The following is a 12,582-nucleotide window of genomic DNA, read 5'->3' as shown; positions in this document are numbered from 1 at the left end:
GATTGCTTTAAATGAGATACCTGTAGAAATTCCACTGTTACTCCAGATTTACCCTTTTTAGAATTTTTTTTTCCTCAAACATACAATAACTAAGTTTCCAAGTTTAATGTATATAAAAGGAAAGTTTAAAATTGAGCAAGAAATGAATCTGTAGCCTTTGCCAGATTGAATTGTGCTGCACATTGCACTTAAAATAGTAATAATCATACTTCTGCAGGTTCCATTCAGGAGTCCTTCATAAGGATGAATCAGAGTTTTTAAAAAAAAGAGTTTTTAATAAATTTTCTGCAACAGAGATTATGGCATAAACTCAACAGTTTCATGGGATCTGCTTGATATTTCTATATAGCCTCCAAGACACACTGCCTAAGGATTTGCATACTCGGTTTTCATGAGGGACTTTCCATTATTAAGCTGCACGTATAGTGCCTAAGCCAATTCATAATTACAACTATCCTTCAACTTTTATGTCAAAAATCACAGTACAGAAATTCTGAAAAAGAACTCATAGTTATACTGTGTCTTGCATGACTGAAGTGCAGCCAGTATTACAATGTACAAAACTTGGCACACAACATTTCTTAAACAACAATAAGACAATGATCAGGTAACTTATTTTAGTGATGTGGGCTGAGGGACAAACATTGGCCAGGCAACTGAGAGATCTTCCTTCTCTAGATAAACAAAGTTGCTGGTGAACAATGAGCTCTGGATCTTCATCATATAGAGTACAATATTGTATTCTTTTCCTGAAGAGGCAGATTGGAATTTTGTGATCTAGGTGAGGGAATTCAGTGTTTCAGGGTGGAACACTGACATCTAGGGAAAACACCAATAGTATTAAATCTGATGTATATTTGGCCAAACTTCTTCTCCTTTCCTTGCTGTTAGATAGCCTCTTGGAATTGAACATGATTTGCCTCTTCTCCAGTTCAATGAGCCTTGAAGATGGTTGATAAGCTCAATGTGCAACTGCAGAAATGGCCTCATTAGAGACAGGTGAATGGGGAGATGGGCTGTTTGGAGGTTTGTGTGCTCTTTCTGACTCCTCAACTGTAAATCTACATGGTCCTGATGATGAAGTCTCTTGGTGTGCTTGGTGCATTCCCGAATAACCCCTCTCCATTTTGTTTGGACAAACGAAGGGCTCCCATGTGATAATGGGGACATTTGACATTGTCAAGAATGCTTTAAGTTTATTCTTAGAGCATTTCTGCTACTCTCCCGGGTGTTCCCTGCTACAACAAAGTTGTGTGCCGTTGCTGAAGGAGTCTAGTGTCAGGGATATAAACGAATTGTCCTACACAGCTGAGCTGGTTATGAGTGATTAGTGTTTCAGTCCTGGAGATTTTGGCTTGAGGAACGTCTCGGCTGATACAGCCTTTTGGATTTTGAAGATCTTGTGAAGACATTGCTGATGGAGCTTCTCCAATGTTATGAGGTGCCTGCTGTAGATTATCCAAGTCTCCAAAGCACTGAGGATTTCCAGGATCACTGCTGCCTGATCCGCTTCTTGGGTTTAACATCTTGATCCACAAATACATGTATCCTTAGTCTACTGAAGGCTGAACTGGCAACATTGGAGGCAATGAAGAATTCTGTTGACAATGTCTACCTCCATTGAGAGGACGCTCCCAAGATTTGTAAAATGGGCAATGTTTTTAGAGATCTTTCGGTTGATCTTAGTTGATGGGAGGGGTGTTTTGCTGTGTGAGATTTGTTGATATAGAGCCTTCATTTTCAGGTGTTCAGTGAAATGCCCATTTTCTCTCACACTGTGGAAAAGGAGTCAAGCTCAGTTTCACCATGAGCATGCACAAGCGCCATCTGCATCCTGAGATTCTCTGACAAACATTAGTCCTTTTAGGTTTGGAATGAATATCAGCTATTGCTAAATTAGACAAGAAGAATGTCACTTTGCTCTTCCTATTTTAACTACCTGCTGTCAGCTGGATGAAATGCATGACTGTAATACAGTTGATCCATTTTACTTTGGGCTGATACCTATGGAATTCTTTCATAATTCAGTATAAATACCAACCTTGTACCTCAATGTTGCTACAAAGCCACCTTAAAACTGTGACGTGAAGGTGCCAGTGTTGGACTGGGGTGGCAAAGGTCAGAAGTCACACGACAGTGGGTTGTAGTCCAACAGGTTTATTTGAAATGACAGGCTTTCAGAGCATTGTTCCTTTGTCAGGTGAAGTGATGAAGGAGAAGCACTTCAAAAACTTGTGATTTCAGACAAACCTGTTGGAATATTACCTGGTGTCATGTGACTTCTGACCTTAAATCCAGAATGCAGTGTAGTCAGTTTTTAAGGTAGCAGTTGTCCCAAATCCAGAGGCACAACTTCAAACAACTGTCACTCTTACTTGGACACAGATAGTCTGGGCAAGACCATCCACCATTTTGATTCATGAGCTTCTACTGTTTCAGAGCTAGATTATAGACAGCCAATTTAACTAGGCTGGGACTTTTTTCCCTGGAGCATTGGAAATTGAAGGGTGACCTAATCGAGGTTTATATAATCATGAGGGGCATAGATATGATGATTAGCAAAAGATCTTTTCCTCAAGGTAGGGGAGTTCAGGTCTAGGCAGCACAATCTTAAGATAAGAGGGAAAAGGTTTCAAAGGGATCTTAAGGGAAACTTCTTCAGACAGAGGGTGGTATGTATGTGGAACGAGCTGGCATAGGAAGCGGTTGAGGACAGTACAGTTATGACATTTAAAAGACGTTTGGATAAGTACGTGGATAGGAAATGCTTAGAGTGATAAAGGCCAAACACAAGCAAATGGGACTAGCTTAGTTTGTGAAACCTGGTTGGCATGGACAAATTGGACCAAAGGGTCTGTTTCTGCGCTGTATAACTCTATAATTCTAAGTACTTCCATGGAGCCAAACAGACATTGAAACAAACTCTTCACCATGGAGGAGACTGTTAGAAAGAAAAACATAATTGAAAGCTGCCAGGCAAATCGTTAACACTAAATGAAACAGAAATGTAGTAAACCCAATGGTAAAGAGCAGTGCAAATCCAGGAAGCTGCCCTAAGTTATGTTGCTAGGAGAGCATGAGGGAGATAATGTGGAACTCTGAATGAAGATTGATTAGTTGGTGGTGTGAGCTAATAGGCGGCAACTGAGGTTCAATGTTGTATTTTTGTGCCAACTACAAGTATGCAACTAACAGTGAGGGACCTGGCAGTGAACCCTCTGCTATTCCATTTACAAAAACACCTTTCCAACATCACACTCTGGACTGGCAGTAACCTCACAGTTAAGCCTAATATCCACCAAGTGTGACAGGAAGTGCCAGACTTTCCAGTTTGAATTTGAACACTCCAAACTGTGCCTGTTGGCAACTGTAACAGAACTCCAAAAACCTTCATTGCAGTAAACTTGTATCAAGAAATCTAATTCTGCCACTTTATGCCAAGTACCCCAGCAATTTCTGCAATTTGGGCCTTGGGTTGTATTTGGATGTATTAAACGTCTTAAGGACAAAGGAGCAAATGCATGGAAACATTACTATCTGCAAGTTAACCTCCAAGCAACACGCCATCGTGACTTGGAACTATATCAACTTTTCATTCTCATTTAGTCAAATTCCTGCAACTCCCTCCATAAAAACGCTAATGGTATCACCACACCAAAAAGACTGTAGAGGTCATGGCTTCCTCCTCTAGGCCAATTATGAAATCTGGCCTAGCCAACAATGCCCACATCCCAGTAACAAGTTTTGTTTTAAATGCCAGGAACTGGCCTGACACTGAAACCCCATGACAGCTCACACCCCATTTCCAGGTTATATCTTCCGACCATTCGTATAATCCCACATGGCTGCAATGGCATTGCCGTAAGACATAGGAGCAGAAATTAGGCCATTCGGCCCAATGAGTCTGCTCCGCCATTCAATCCTGGCTGATAAGTTCCTCAACTCCATTCTCCTGCTTTCTCCCCATAACCCTTGATAATCAAGAACCCACCTACCTCCATCTTAAATGTACTCAATGACCTGGCCTGCTCAGCCTTCTGTGGCAATGAATTCCATAGATTCCCCACTCTCTGGCCGAAGAAGTTACTCCTTATCTTCGTTCTAAAAGGCCTTCCCTTTAATCTAAGGCTGTGCCCTTGGGTCCTAGACTCTCCTACCAATGGAAGCATCTTCCCAACATCCATATTGTCCAGGCCATTCAGTATTCTGTAAGTTTCAATTAGATCCCCAATCATCTTTCTAAACTCCAATGAGTATAGTTCCAGAGTCCTCAAACGGTCCTCATATGTTAAGCTTTTCATTCCTGGGACCATTCTAGTGAACCTCCTCTGAACTCGCTCTGGGGCCAGTATGTCCTTCCTGAGATACGGGGCCCAAAACTGCACACAATACACCAGATGTGGCCTGACCAGAGCCTTATAAAGCCTAAGTATCCCTGCTTTTATATTCAAGTCCTCTCAAAATAAATGCCAACACTGTATTTGCCTTCCTGTCTACTGATTCAACCTGCAAGTTTACCTTGAGAGAATCTTGGACTGGAACTCCCAAGTCTCTTTGCACTTCACACTTCTGAATTTTCTCCCCATTTAAAACATAGTCCATGCTTTTATTCTTCTTACCAATGTGCATGACCTCACAGTTTCCCACGTTGTACTCCATTTGGCACTTCTTTGCCCACTCTCCTAACCTGTCCAAATCCTTCTGAAGCCTCCCTACCTCTTCAATGCTAACCTATCTTTGTATCATCTGCAAACTTAGCCAGAATGCCCACAGTTCCTTCGTCAATATCATTAACGTACAAAGGGAAAAGTTGTGGTCCCAACACTGACGTCATACCAGCTAGTTTCAATTTGCATCACAAGCTCATTTACCTTATTCCTTATACTGCGTGCATTGAGATATAACACCTTCAGTCCTGTATTAACCCTCTCTCTTCTCATTTTCATTCATTTTTCCAGTGTTAGATTACTAGCCTTTTCCAAACAATCTGTTCTATTTGTGTCTCCGCTGGAGGCATTAATAACCTCTTCTGAATTCTCCTTCTATGTCATTTCTTTCATATTGTCACCAGCTGTCATCCTGAGAAAGACCCTTTTATCCCCACTCTCTGCTTTCTGCCAGACAGCCAATCTTCTATTCATGCTAGCACCTCGCCTCTAACACCATGGGCCCTTATCTTACTCAGCAGCCTCAAATGTGGCACCTTGTCAAAGGTCTTCTTGTAGTCCAGGTAGATAACACCTATTGGCTCTCCTTGGTCTACTCTGTTCATTACTTCCTCAAAGAATTCTAGCAGATTTGTCAGGCATGACCTCCCCTTGATGAAACCATGCTGACTTTGCCCTATTTTACTATACATTTCCAAATATTCAAAAATCTCATCCTTTACAATGGACCCACGACTGGGGTTAGCCTCATCGGCCTGTCATTCTTCATCTTTTGCCTCAATCCCTTTTTAAACAGGGGTGTCATGTTAGCAATTTTCCAGTCCTCTGGGACCTTCCCTGACTCTAGTAATTCCTGAAAGATCACCACTAACACTTCCACTATCTCTTCAGCTATCTCCTTTAGACTCTGGGGTGTAGTCCATCTGGTGCAGGTGATTTATCCACCTTCTGGCCTATCAGTTTTACTAGCACCTTTTCCTTGGTGATGGCCACCGTACTCAGCTCTGTCCCCCTGACTCTCTTGAAGTTTTGGGATTTTACTCATGTCATCCACCATGTAGACTAAAGCGAAGTAATTATTCAGTTCCTCAGCCATCTCCATGTTCCCCACTACTATCTCTCCACCATCATTTTGCAATGGTCCAATGTCCACTTTTGCTTCTCTTTTGCCCTTTATTATGGGGCAGCAGAGTGGCTCAGTGGTTAGCACTGTAGCCTCACAGCACCAGGGACCTGGGTTCGATTCTAGCCTCGGGCAACTGTCTGTGGGGAGTTTGCACATTCTCCCAGTATCTGCGTGGGTTTCCTCCAGGCACTCTGGTTTCCTCCCGCAGTCCAAAGATGCGCAGGCTAGGTGGACTGGCTATGCTAAATTGCCCGTAGTGTACAGGGGTGTGTGGGTTGTAGGGGGATGGGTCTGGGTGGGATGTCGCATGGGGCAGTGTGGACTTGTTGGGCCGAAGGGCCTGTTTCCACACTGTAGGGAATCTGATCTAATCATTCATACCTAAAGAAACTCCTCCAGTCTTCATTTATATTACGGGCTAGCTTACCCTCATATTTAATTTTCTCCCTCCTTATTTTTTTTTTGTTGTTCTTTGTTGGTCTTTGTAAGCTTCCCAGTCCTCTGGTTTCCCATTGCTCTTCACCAGATTATATGCTGTCTCTTTTGCTTTTATGCTATCCTTAGTCAGCCATGGTTAGCTCATCCTCCCCGTACCATGCTTCTTTTTCCAAGAAATGAATTTTTGCTGCGTCTCCTGAATTACTCCCAGAAACTCCAGCCATTGCTGTTCCACTATCTTTCCTGCTAGGCTCCTCTTCCAGTCAATTCTGCCCATCTCCTCCCTTATACCGCTGTAGTTGCCTTTATTCAGCCGTAATACCATTACCTCTGATTCTAACTTCTCCCTCTCAAATTGCAGAGTAAATTCTACCACGTTATGATCACTGCCTCCTAAGGGTTCATTTACCTTAAGCTCCCTTATCAAGTCTGCCTCATTGCACAACACTTAATCCAATCCAATATTGCCTGTTCTCCACCATAAGCTGCTCCAAAAAGCCATCTCGTAGACAAACTCCTTTTCTGGCAATCCACTACTAACATGATTTTGCCAGTTCACCTGCATATTGAAAACCCCATGATTACTGTGACTTTGCTGTTCTGACACCTTTTCTGTCTCCTGGTGTATCTTGCACCCCAGCTTCTGACTACTGTTTGGAGGCCTATACACAACCAACTTTTTTTTCACCTTTGTGGTTCCTCAATTCTGCCAGCACAGATTCTACACCATCTGACCCTACTTCATTTATTACTATTGGCTTAATTTCATTTCTCACTAGTAGGGCAACCACCATAGCCCCACCCCCCAACCCTGCCACCCCAGCCCACCTGCCTATCTTTTCGATAGGATGTATATCCTTGGATATTCAGTTCACAATCCTGATCCCCTTGCAGCCCATCTCCATGATGCCTGCCGCATCACACCAGTTAATTTCAATTTGCATCACAAGCTCATTTACCTTATTCCTTATACTGCGTGCATTGTGATATAACACCTTCAGTCCTGTACTAACCCTCCCTCTTCTCATTTTCCTTCATTTTTCCAGTGTTTGATTGCTAGCCTTTTCCAAACACTGTCCTATTTGTGTCTCTGCTGGAGGCATTAATAACCTCTCCTGAATTCTCCTTCCATGTCGTTTCTTTCATATTGTTCCACTTAGTTGAATCCACCACTACAGATGTTAACCTGCTGCTTTGTTTCCCACTGAGGGAAGTTTCACCATTCCCTTCCCCCACCACTTTCTCATTTAAAGTCCTGTTAACCAGCCTATTACTCTGGCCATTCACTCACTTTACACTGTAATAGATACTATACTGCTAATAGCACACATTAAAAAAACTTTTTAAAATGTTTTAAGATTTTCTGTTTTCTTAAACAGAATTTCCTTTTACTACAAGCATGGCAAAAGCCTAGACATCCTAAGGCCCTAACTTATTGACTGCACTGGATCTCATAATTGTTATCATTTTGACGATGCTTATTTACATAAAGATAAGAAAGTTCAGGTTTTCACAATGCCTGTTACTGATACTTTAAAAAGTCTGAGTGATTGACATTTTTATTTCCTTGAAGTATAATTTTTTTTTACAAGAAATATTTTATGAAAGACTTCTTCAAAAAGTTTTTAAAAATCACACATCATCCTGTTGTGAAACTATAATGCCACTTCTTCATTGTCACTGGGTCAAAACCTGTTGACTGGAACATTTCTGTTCTCACTGTTGTAAACATTTGTGGCACCCTCTCCACTGCCTCCAAATTCTTTTTATTAATATGATTATCAGAACTGCACAAAGTGTGATCTGATCAAGGTTCAAAACAATTTGAGTGTAATTTCCTAGATTTTAATTCTAACTAACTGTCTCCAGACAAACTTCTGTGCTGGGTTATGGCCTTGCAAACTTGTAGAATAATTTTATTGGTGTACTTGTAATCCAAGTTTCCTTTGTTCCTGTATCCTACCCAGGCGTGCACTTTCTAAGTAATAACTGACCTCCGTCCTCATCCAACCAGGCCAGGATTTGTCTGTGCTGAAAATTAGTTGTCGGTCGTTGTGCATTCGGCAAGTGTGTTAATATGTGTTTTTTTTTGTTGCAGTCTTTCTCAGTACTAACTGTGAACAATGTCAACCTTTACTATCACTCTTTCTTTTCTGTTTCGAAGCTTGATTGCAATGCATTTTGCCATATGGCCTCCAAATTTTCTGTCCTTATTAGTCTAAAACGTGGTAACTTACTGACCATTTTTTTGAGAATTCAGGTAAATTACTACATTACCATAGTCTACTCGCTGTTAATTCCTTAAATAAAATGAAACAAAGATTGATCAAGCAAATATTTTCCTTTTGAAATCTATGCTGACTACTCCATGTTTCTTCATTTCTAGATGTTAAATGTTAGTGTTCACTGTAGAGTACATGACAAAGTATTTCTGGTTAAGTCTGAGCATCTGTTCAGTTGCGGGAAGTTAAATACTACCTTTGAAAAGTTGAGGGGGGAAACAGAGAATCGGTATCAAATTTCCCTTGTATGCCAAAATTCAGAAATCATGAACTCTTCACCATCAAAATTTAAAAGCAACATAAAAATGAAACACTTACCCATGCTGCGGATCAAGCGCAATAGCTCTTGGTTGATCAAGATCCTCCCAGAAAAGGACCTTACGAGACATTCCATCAAGATTGGCAACCTCAATTCGATTAGTTTCTGAATCCGCCCAATAAAGCTTCTTGCCTAACCAGTCACAAGCTAATCCATCAGGCGAAACAAGTCCAGAGATGATCACTTTCTGCACATTCCCAGTTTGATTCACATACGTTTGTTTAATGGCTTCTTCACTTACGTCAGTCCAATAAATCGCGCCTTCCGAGTACAAAAAGTCAACTGCAGCTGCATCCTCCAGGCCACTGACTACCACAGTAGATTCAGGTTGCACAGTTTCTGCATCTACTAATCTAACGTCTCGTCTATTCGCAAAAAGCAGCAGAGGTGATGCTATGGAGAGAAAAAAAAATTACAGGTCAGTCAGCAGCTCTTCTTACAACAAATTTTATTGTTGTGTCTTAACAGTTTTCTCCCCATGCATATCTTTCTAATACCAAAACTAAAATCACAATTGTTTTTCTTTGCTGCTAGACAGAAAATAATGTACAACGACACAGCCTTTGGCTTTCTTTCCAAGCTGCTGTTGTAATTTGCTAAGGTTCAGTAGCCTTACTCCCCTAACATAATTTTAAAGCAATATCAAAACATGATCACATCCTAAAGCATAAGAATTTACCTTTACACATCACAAACTGATCTTTAATGCACTAAATTATAGATAGTAATTAAAAAGTTTAAACACTATGATCAAGAAATAAAATAATTCCTCATTAAAGGAATACATAAAATCGACTACACAAGAATTCGATGCAGAAACAGAGCATAAGGCCTCCTTGATCCTCCTTGGTCATTCAAAAGGATTATGGCTGATCTTTTGCCTCAACTTGACTCATCTGTCTTCTCCCAGCCTCCTCAGACAGACATCCAACATCCGTCAATTTCAGCCTTAAATACATTCCAAAATGGGCCATCCACAAACCTCAAGGTTTGTGGATTCCAAATGTTCACAATCCTTTGAGTAAATAAATTTTTGTTGGGTTCTATCCTGAAGGATATAGATTGATAATGAGACCATACCTTCTGTTCTACACTACCCAGTCATAGGAAACAAACTCGCAGTGATTAATGGGTCAAACTCCTTCTGAATCTTATATGTTTCAATAAGATCACCTCTCATTCTTCTAAATGCCAGAGTTTAGATCCATTTTACTCAACCTCTCATTCCTAAAAACAATTCAGTGAAGAAGGGTACATATAATGCACCTGCATGTTTTTAATTTCTTCCCTTTTTTTACTAAATGTGAGTAAAACTGGGACAATACTTCAGACAGACATAAGAATTTGGCAATGGAACAAATGCCAATATTTCCAAAACCCCAACAACTAATGTTCTAGCATATTACTCATCATTAGTCTCCACATATCAGCCCAAATCAGCAAACGTCAATTTCCTAATTCATTAAATTAGTTATACTATTTCACAACTAAAGTGATTTTAATTTAAGTCTCTTATTTCCTGGCATGTGGATGTCGCTAATACGATTGCATTTGTTGCACATCCCTAACTACCTTTAAAGTGATGGTGAAACCAGGTAAGGACAGCAGGTTTCCGTCCCCTAAGGGCATTAGCGAACCAGATGGGTTTTTACTAACAGTTGACAATTGTTTCATGGTCACCAGTAGTGATGACTACTTTTTAATTCCAGCTTTATTAACTGAATTCAAATTCTATCAAGACTTGCCATGGTGGGATTTGAACCTGGGCCTCCTGGCTCAGAGATACAGACACTACTACTGATTTGAACTTGTATCCCCAGAGCATTTGTTTGGGGCTCTGGTGACTAGCCCAGTGACATGACTGTTATATCACCACCACCCATGAAGGGTTTCTTGGATTATTGCAGAAGGTGGTGGACATATTGTGGCATAATATAGTTTAAGGTGTCTATGTCAATTTCTCCAAAACTATAACCAGTCAGTCCTCAGCTTACCACAAGCATTTGCTACAATCTACAATTTAGCATATAGCAGTCCATATAGAAAGAAAAGGAAACAGAAATTGTCTTTCAGTAGCCTTTTTTGAGTGCCAATGTCTTTTCCAAGATTTCCAAGTATTGGGGAGGGAAGAGAAAGCGGGGAGAAAAGTATTTGATTAGTATACTGGTGCAACAAGTCTTCTCAAACTTGGTATTTGGCAAGGGAATTCCTATTCACCTTGTGCAATAATAAAAATGATGCTCACAAGTAGGAAATAAATTGAGCACTGAAAAAAGGAAAAATTTGATGAAAGATATTATTCAAAGTAAGATGAGCAGAAAAGTAATCGAGAAATTTAAATAGACTCTTTCACATTTTCAGGATATTCTGAAGGGCTTATGAGACAAAGTACAGATATATGAACTGTAAGAAAATTCGGCACTCAACATACATACAAGATCTCACATTCAGCAGGCACTACATAAAAAGCAGCATAGATAAGGGTCCATTTTTCATCACGGTCACAATCAGATCAGCCACGATCTTGCTGAATGGCACAGCAGTTTTGGTGGTCTGTTATTTCTTCTGTTCTCATTTAAAGTTACAAAACAGAAGAAACTGTGGACAGCCCAATCAATTTAATTTTATTTACAGACACACTTCTAACCTGGTTTTACAACCGGTTTACCAAGGCTCTTATGCATTTTCAATTCTCCATTCCAGCAGAAATGGGAACAGACTGCATTTCTGGTCAAGGGATTACTTTGGCAGTGGGGGATGTGGTTTCAATCTTGGCTTTCTTTGAATTGAGCAACATTGTTTCTTACTCATAAATTGTTGAGAATGGTGTCAGATTTGGAAAAGCTGTTGGGGCCTGAGGATGCAAGGAACCCAACAGAAGGAATAATCCCTGACATAAAGCAAGAGAAGGAGAAGAGGACTGGTAATTGTTATAGCTGACAGAGGCAAGGTCAGTGCCCAGGGGTCCCAAAGACTCTCTATGGGGTCATGAAGAGTACGTGCATGTCCTCACGCTCCAAGAATTTCACAGAAAATGCATTTACAATTCAATCTTGACTCTTCTGGCTGCCCTTTGCTTGCTATTTTTCAACTTGGTGTTGTCCCACACGGATTGCTCAAATCTGGAGGATAGAATGCTATCATGGTATTGATAAGGTAAAATGGCAGCTGTGAAGTTGACTCCCGCCAGGAATAAAAATGCATACTTTTTTCTCCTGAGGAGTCCTCTTGAGGTTTTCTAAAAGGCTACTTCTTGATTTTTGGAGGCTACTTTTTCTACTCTTGCCGACTCTTTGACTTATGTTGTGATACAGGGTATTTGTACTCACACAGAAAACAGAATTAGAGGATTTAATCAATATCCTCAACAATAAATCAACGTGCCATTAAACTGGCAGCCATATCACACAAGGAAAGCATTAACTTATACTGCAGTATTTAAATTCATAGAAGACAACAGGCAAAAGTTAGCAAGTATGTTTTTTCAAAATAACTGACACATACTTCAACACACAAAAAGCCTCCTCCTGATCACCTTCCACAGACTGATAAAGGTCACAGCTAACACATTTTCATTACTTAAGCACAAAGTATTTTTAGCAGGCAGTTATTACTCCTTCTAGTGCATTTCAGATTGAAATTAACAATTATCACGGCATTCACTCCAGTAGGATCCAGCACTTTTTCTTCCCAAGTATAGAAGCTTCTGAACTTATGCTGCCTTAAATTAGAGCTTCCACATTCATTTGC

At 40.5% G+C, this 12,582-nt stretch overlaps 1 protein-coding gene across 2 annotated transcripts in view; it reads right to left on the bottom strand.

The window, feature by feature from the left end:
* The window catches only part of LOC125459232 (low-density lipoprotein receptor-related protein 5-like), a 183,003-nt gene that overhangs the window by 144,509 nt on the left and 25,912 nt on the right, over window positions 1-12,582 (bottom strand). For both annotated transcript variants that reach the window (XM_048545384.2, XM_059652032.1), the window contains exon 2: window positions 8,832-9,225. In XM_048545384.2, coding sequence (XP_048401341.1) covers window positions 8,832-9,225 — 394 coding nt within the window. The remainder of the gene's footprint in view (window positions 1-8,831; window positions 9,226-12,582) is intronic.

Source organism: Stegostoma tigrinum, chromosome 17 (genome assembly GCF_030684315.1).
Source record: "Stegostoma tigrinum isolate sSteTig4 chromosome 17, sSteTig4.hap1, whole genome shotgun sequence".
Lineage (NCBI taxonomy): Eukaryota > Metazoa > Chordata > Chondrichthyes > Orectolobiformes > Stegostomatidae > Stegostoma > Stegostoma tigrinum.
This window is presented reverse-complemented; position numbering and strand designations above follow the sequence as displayed.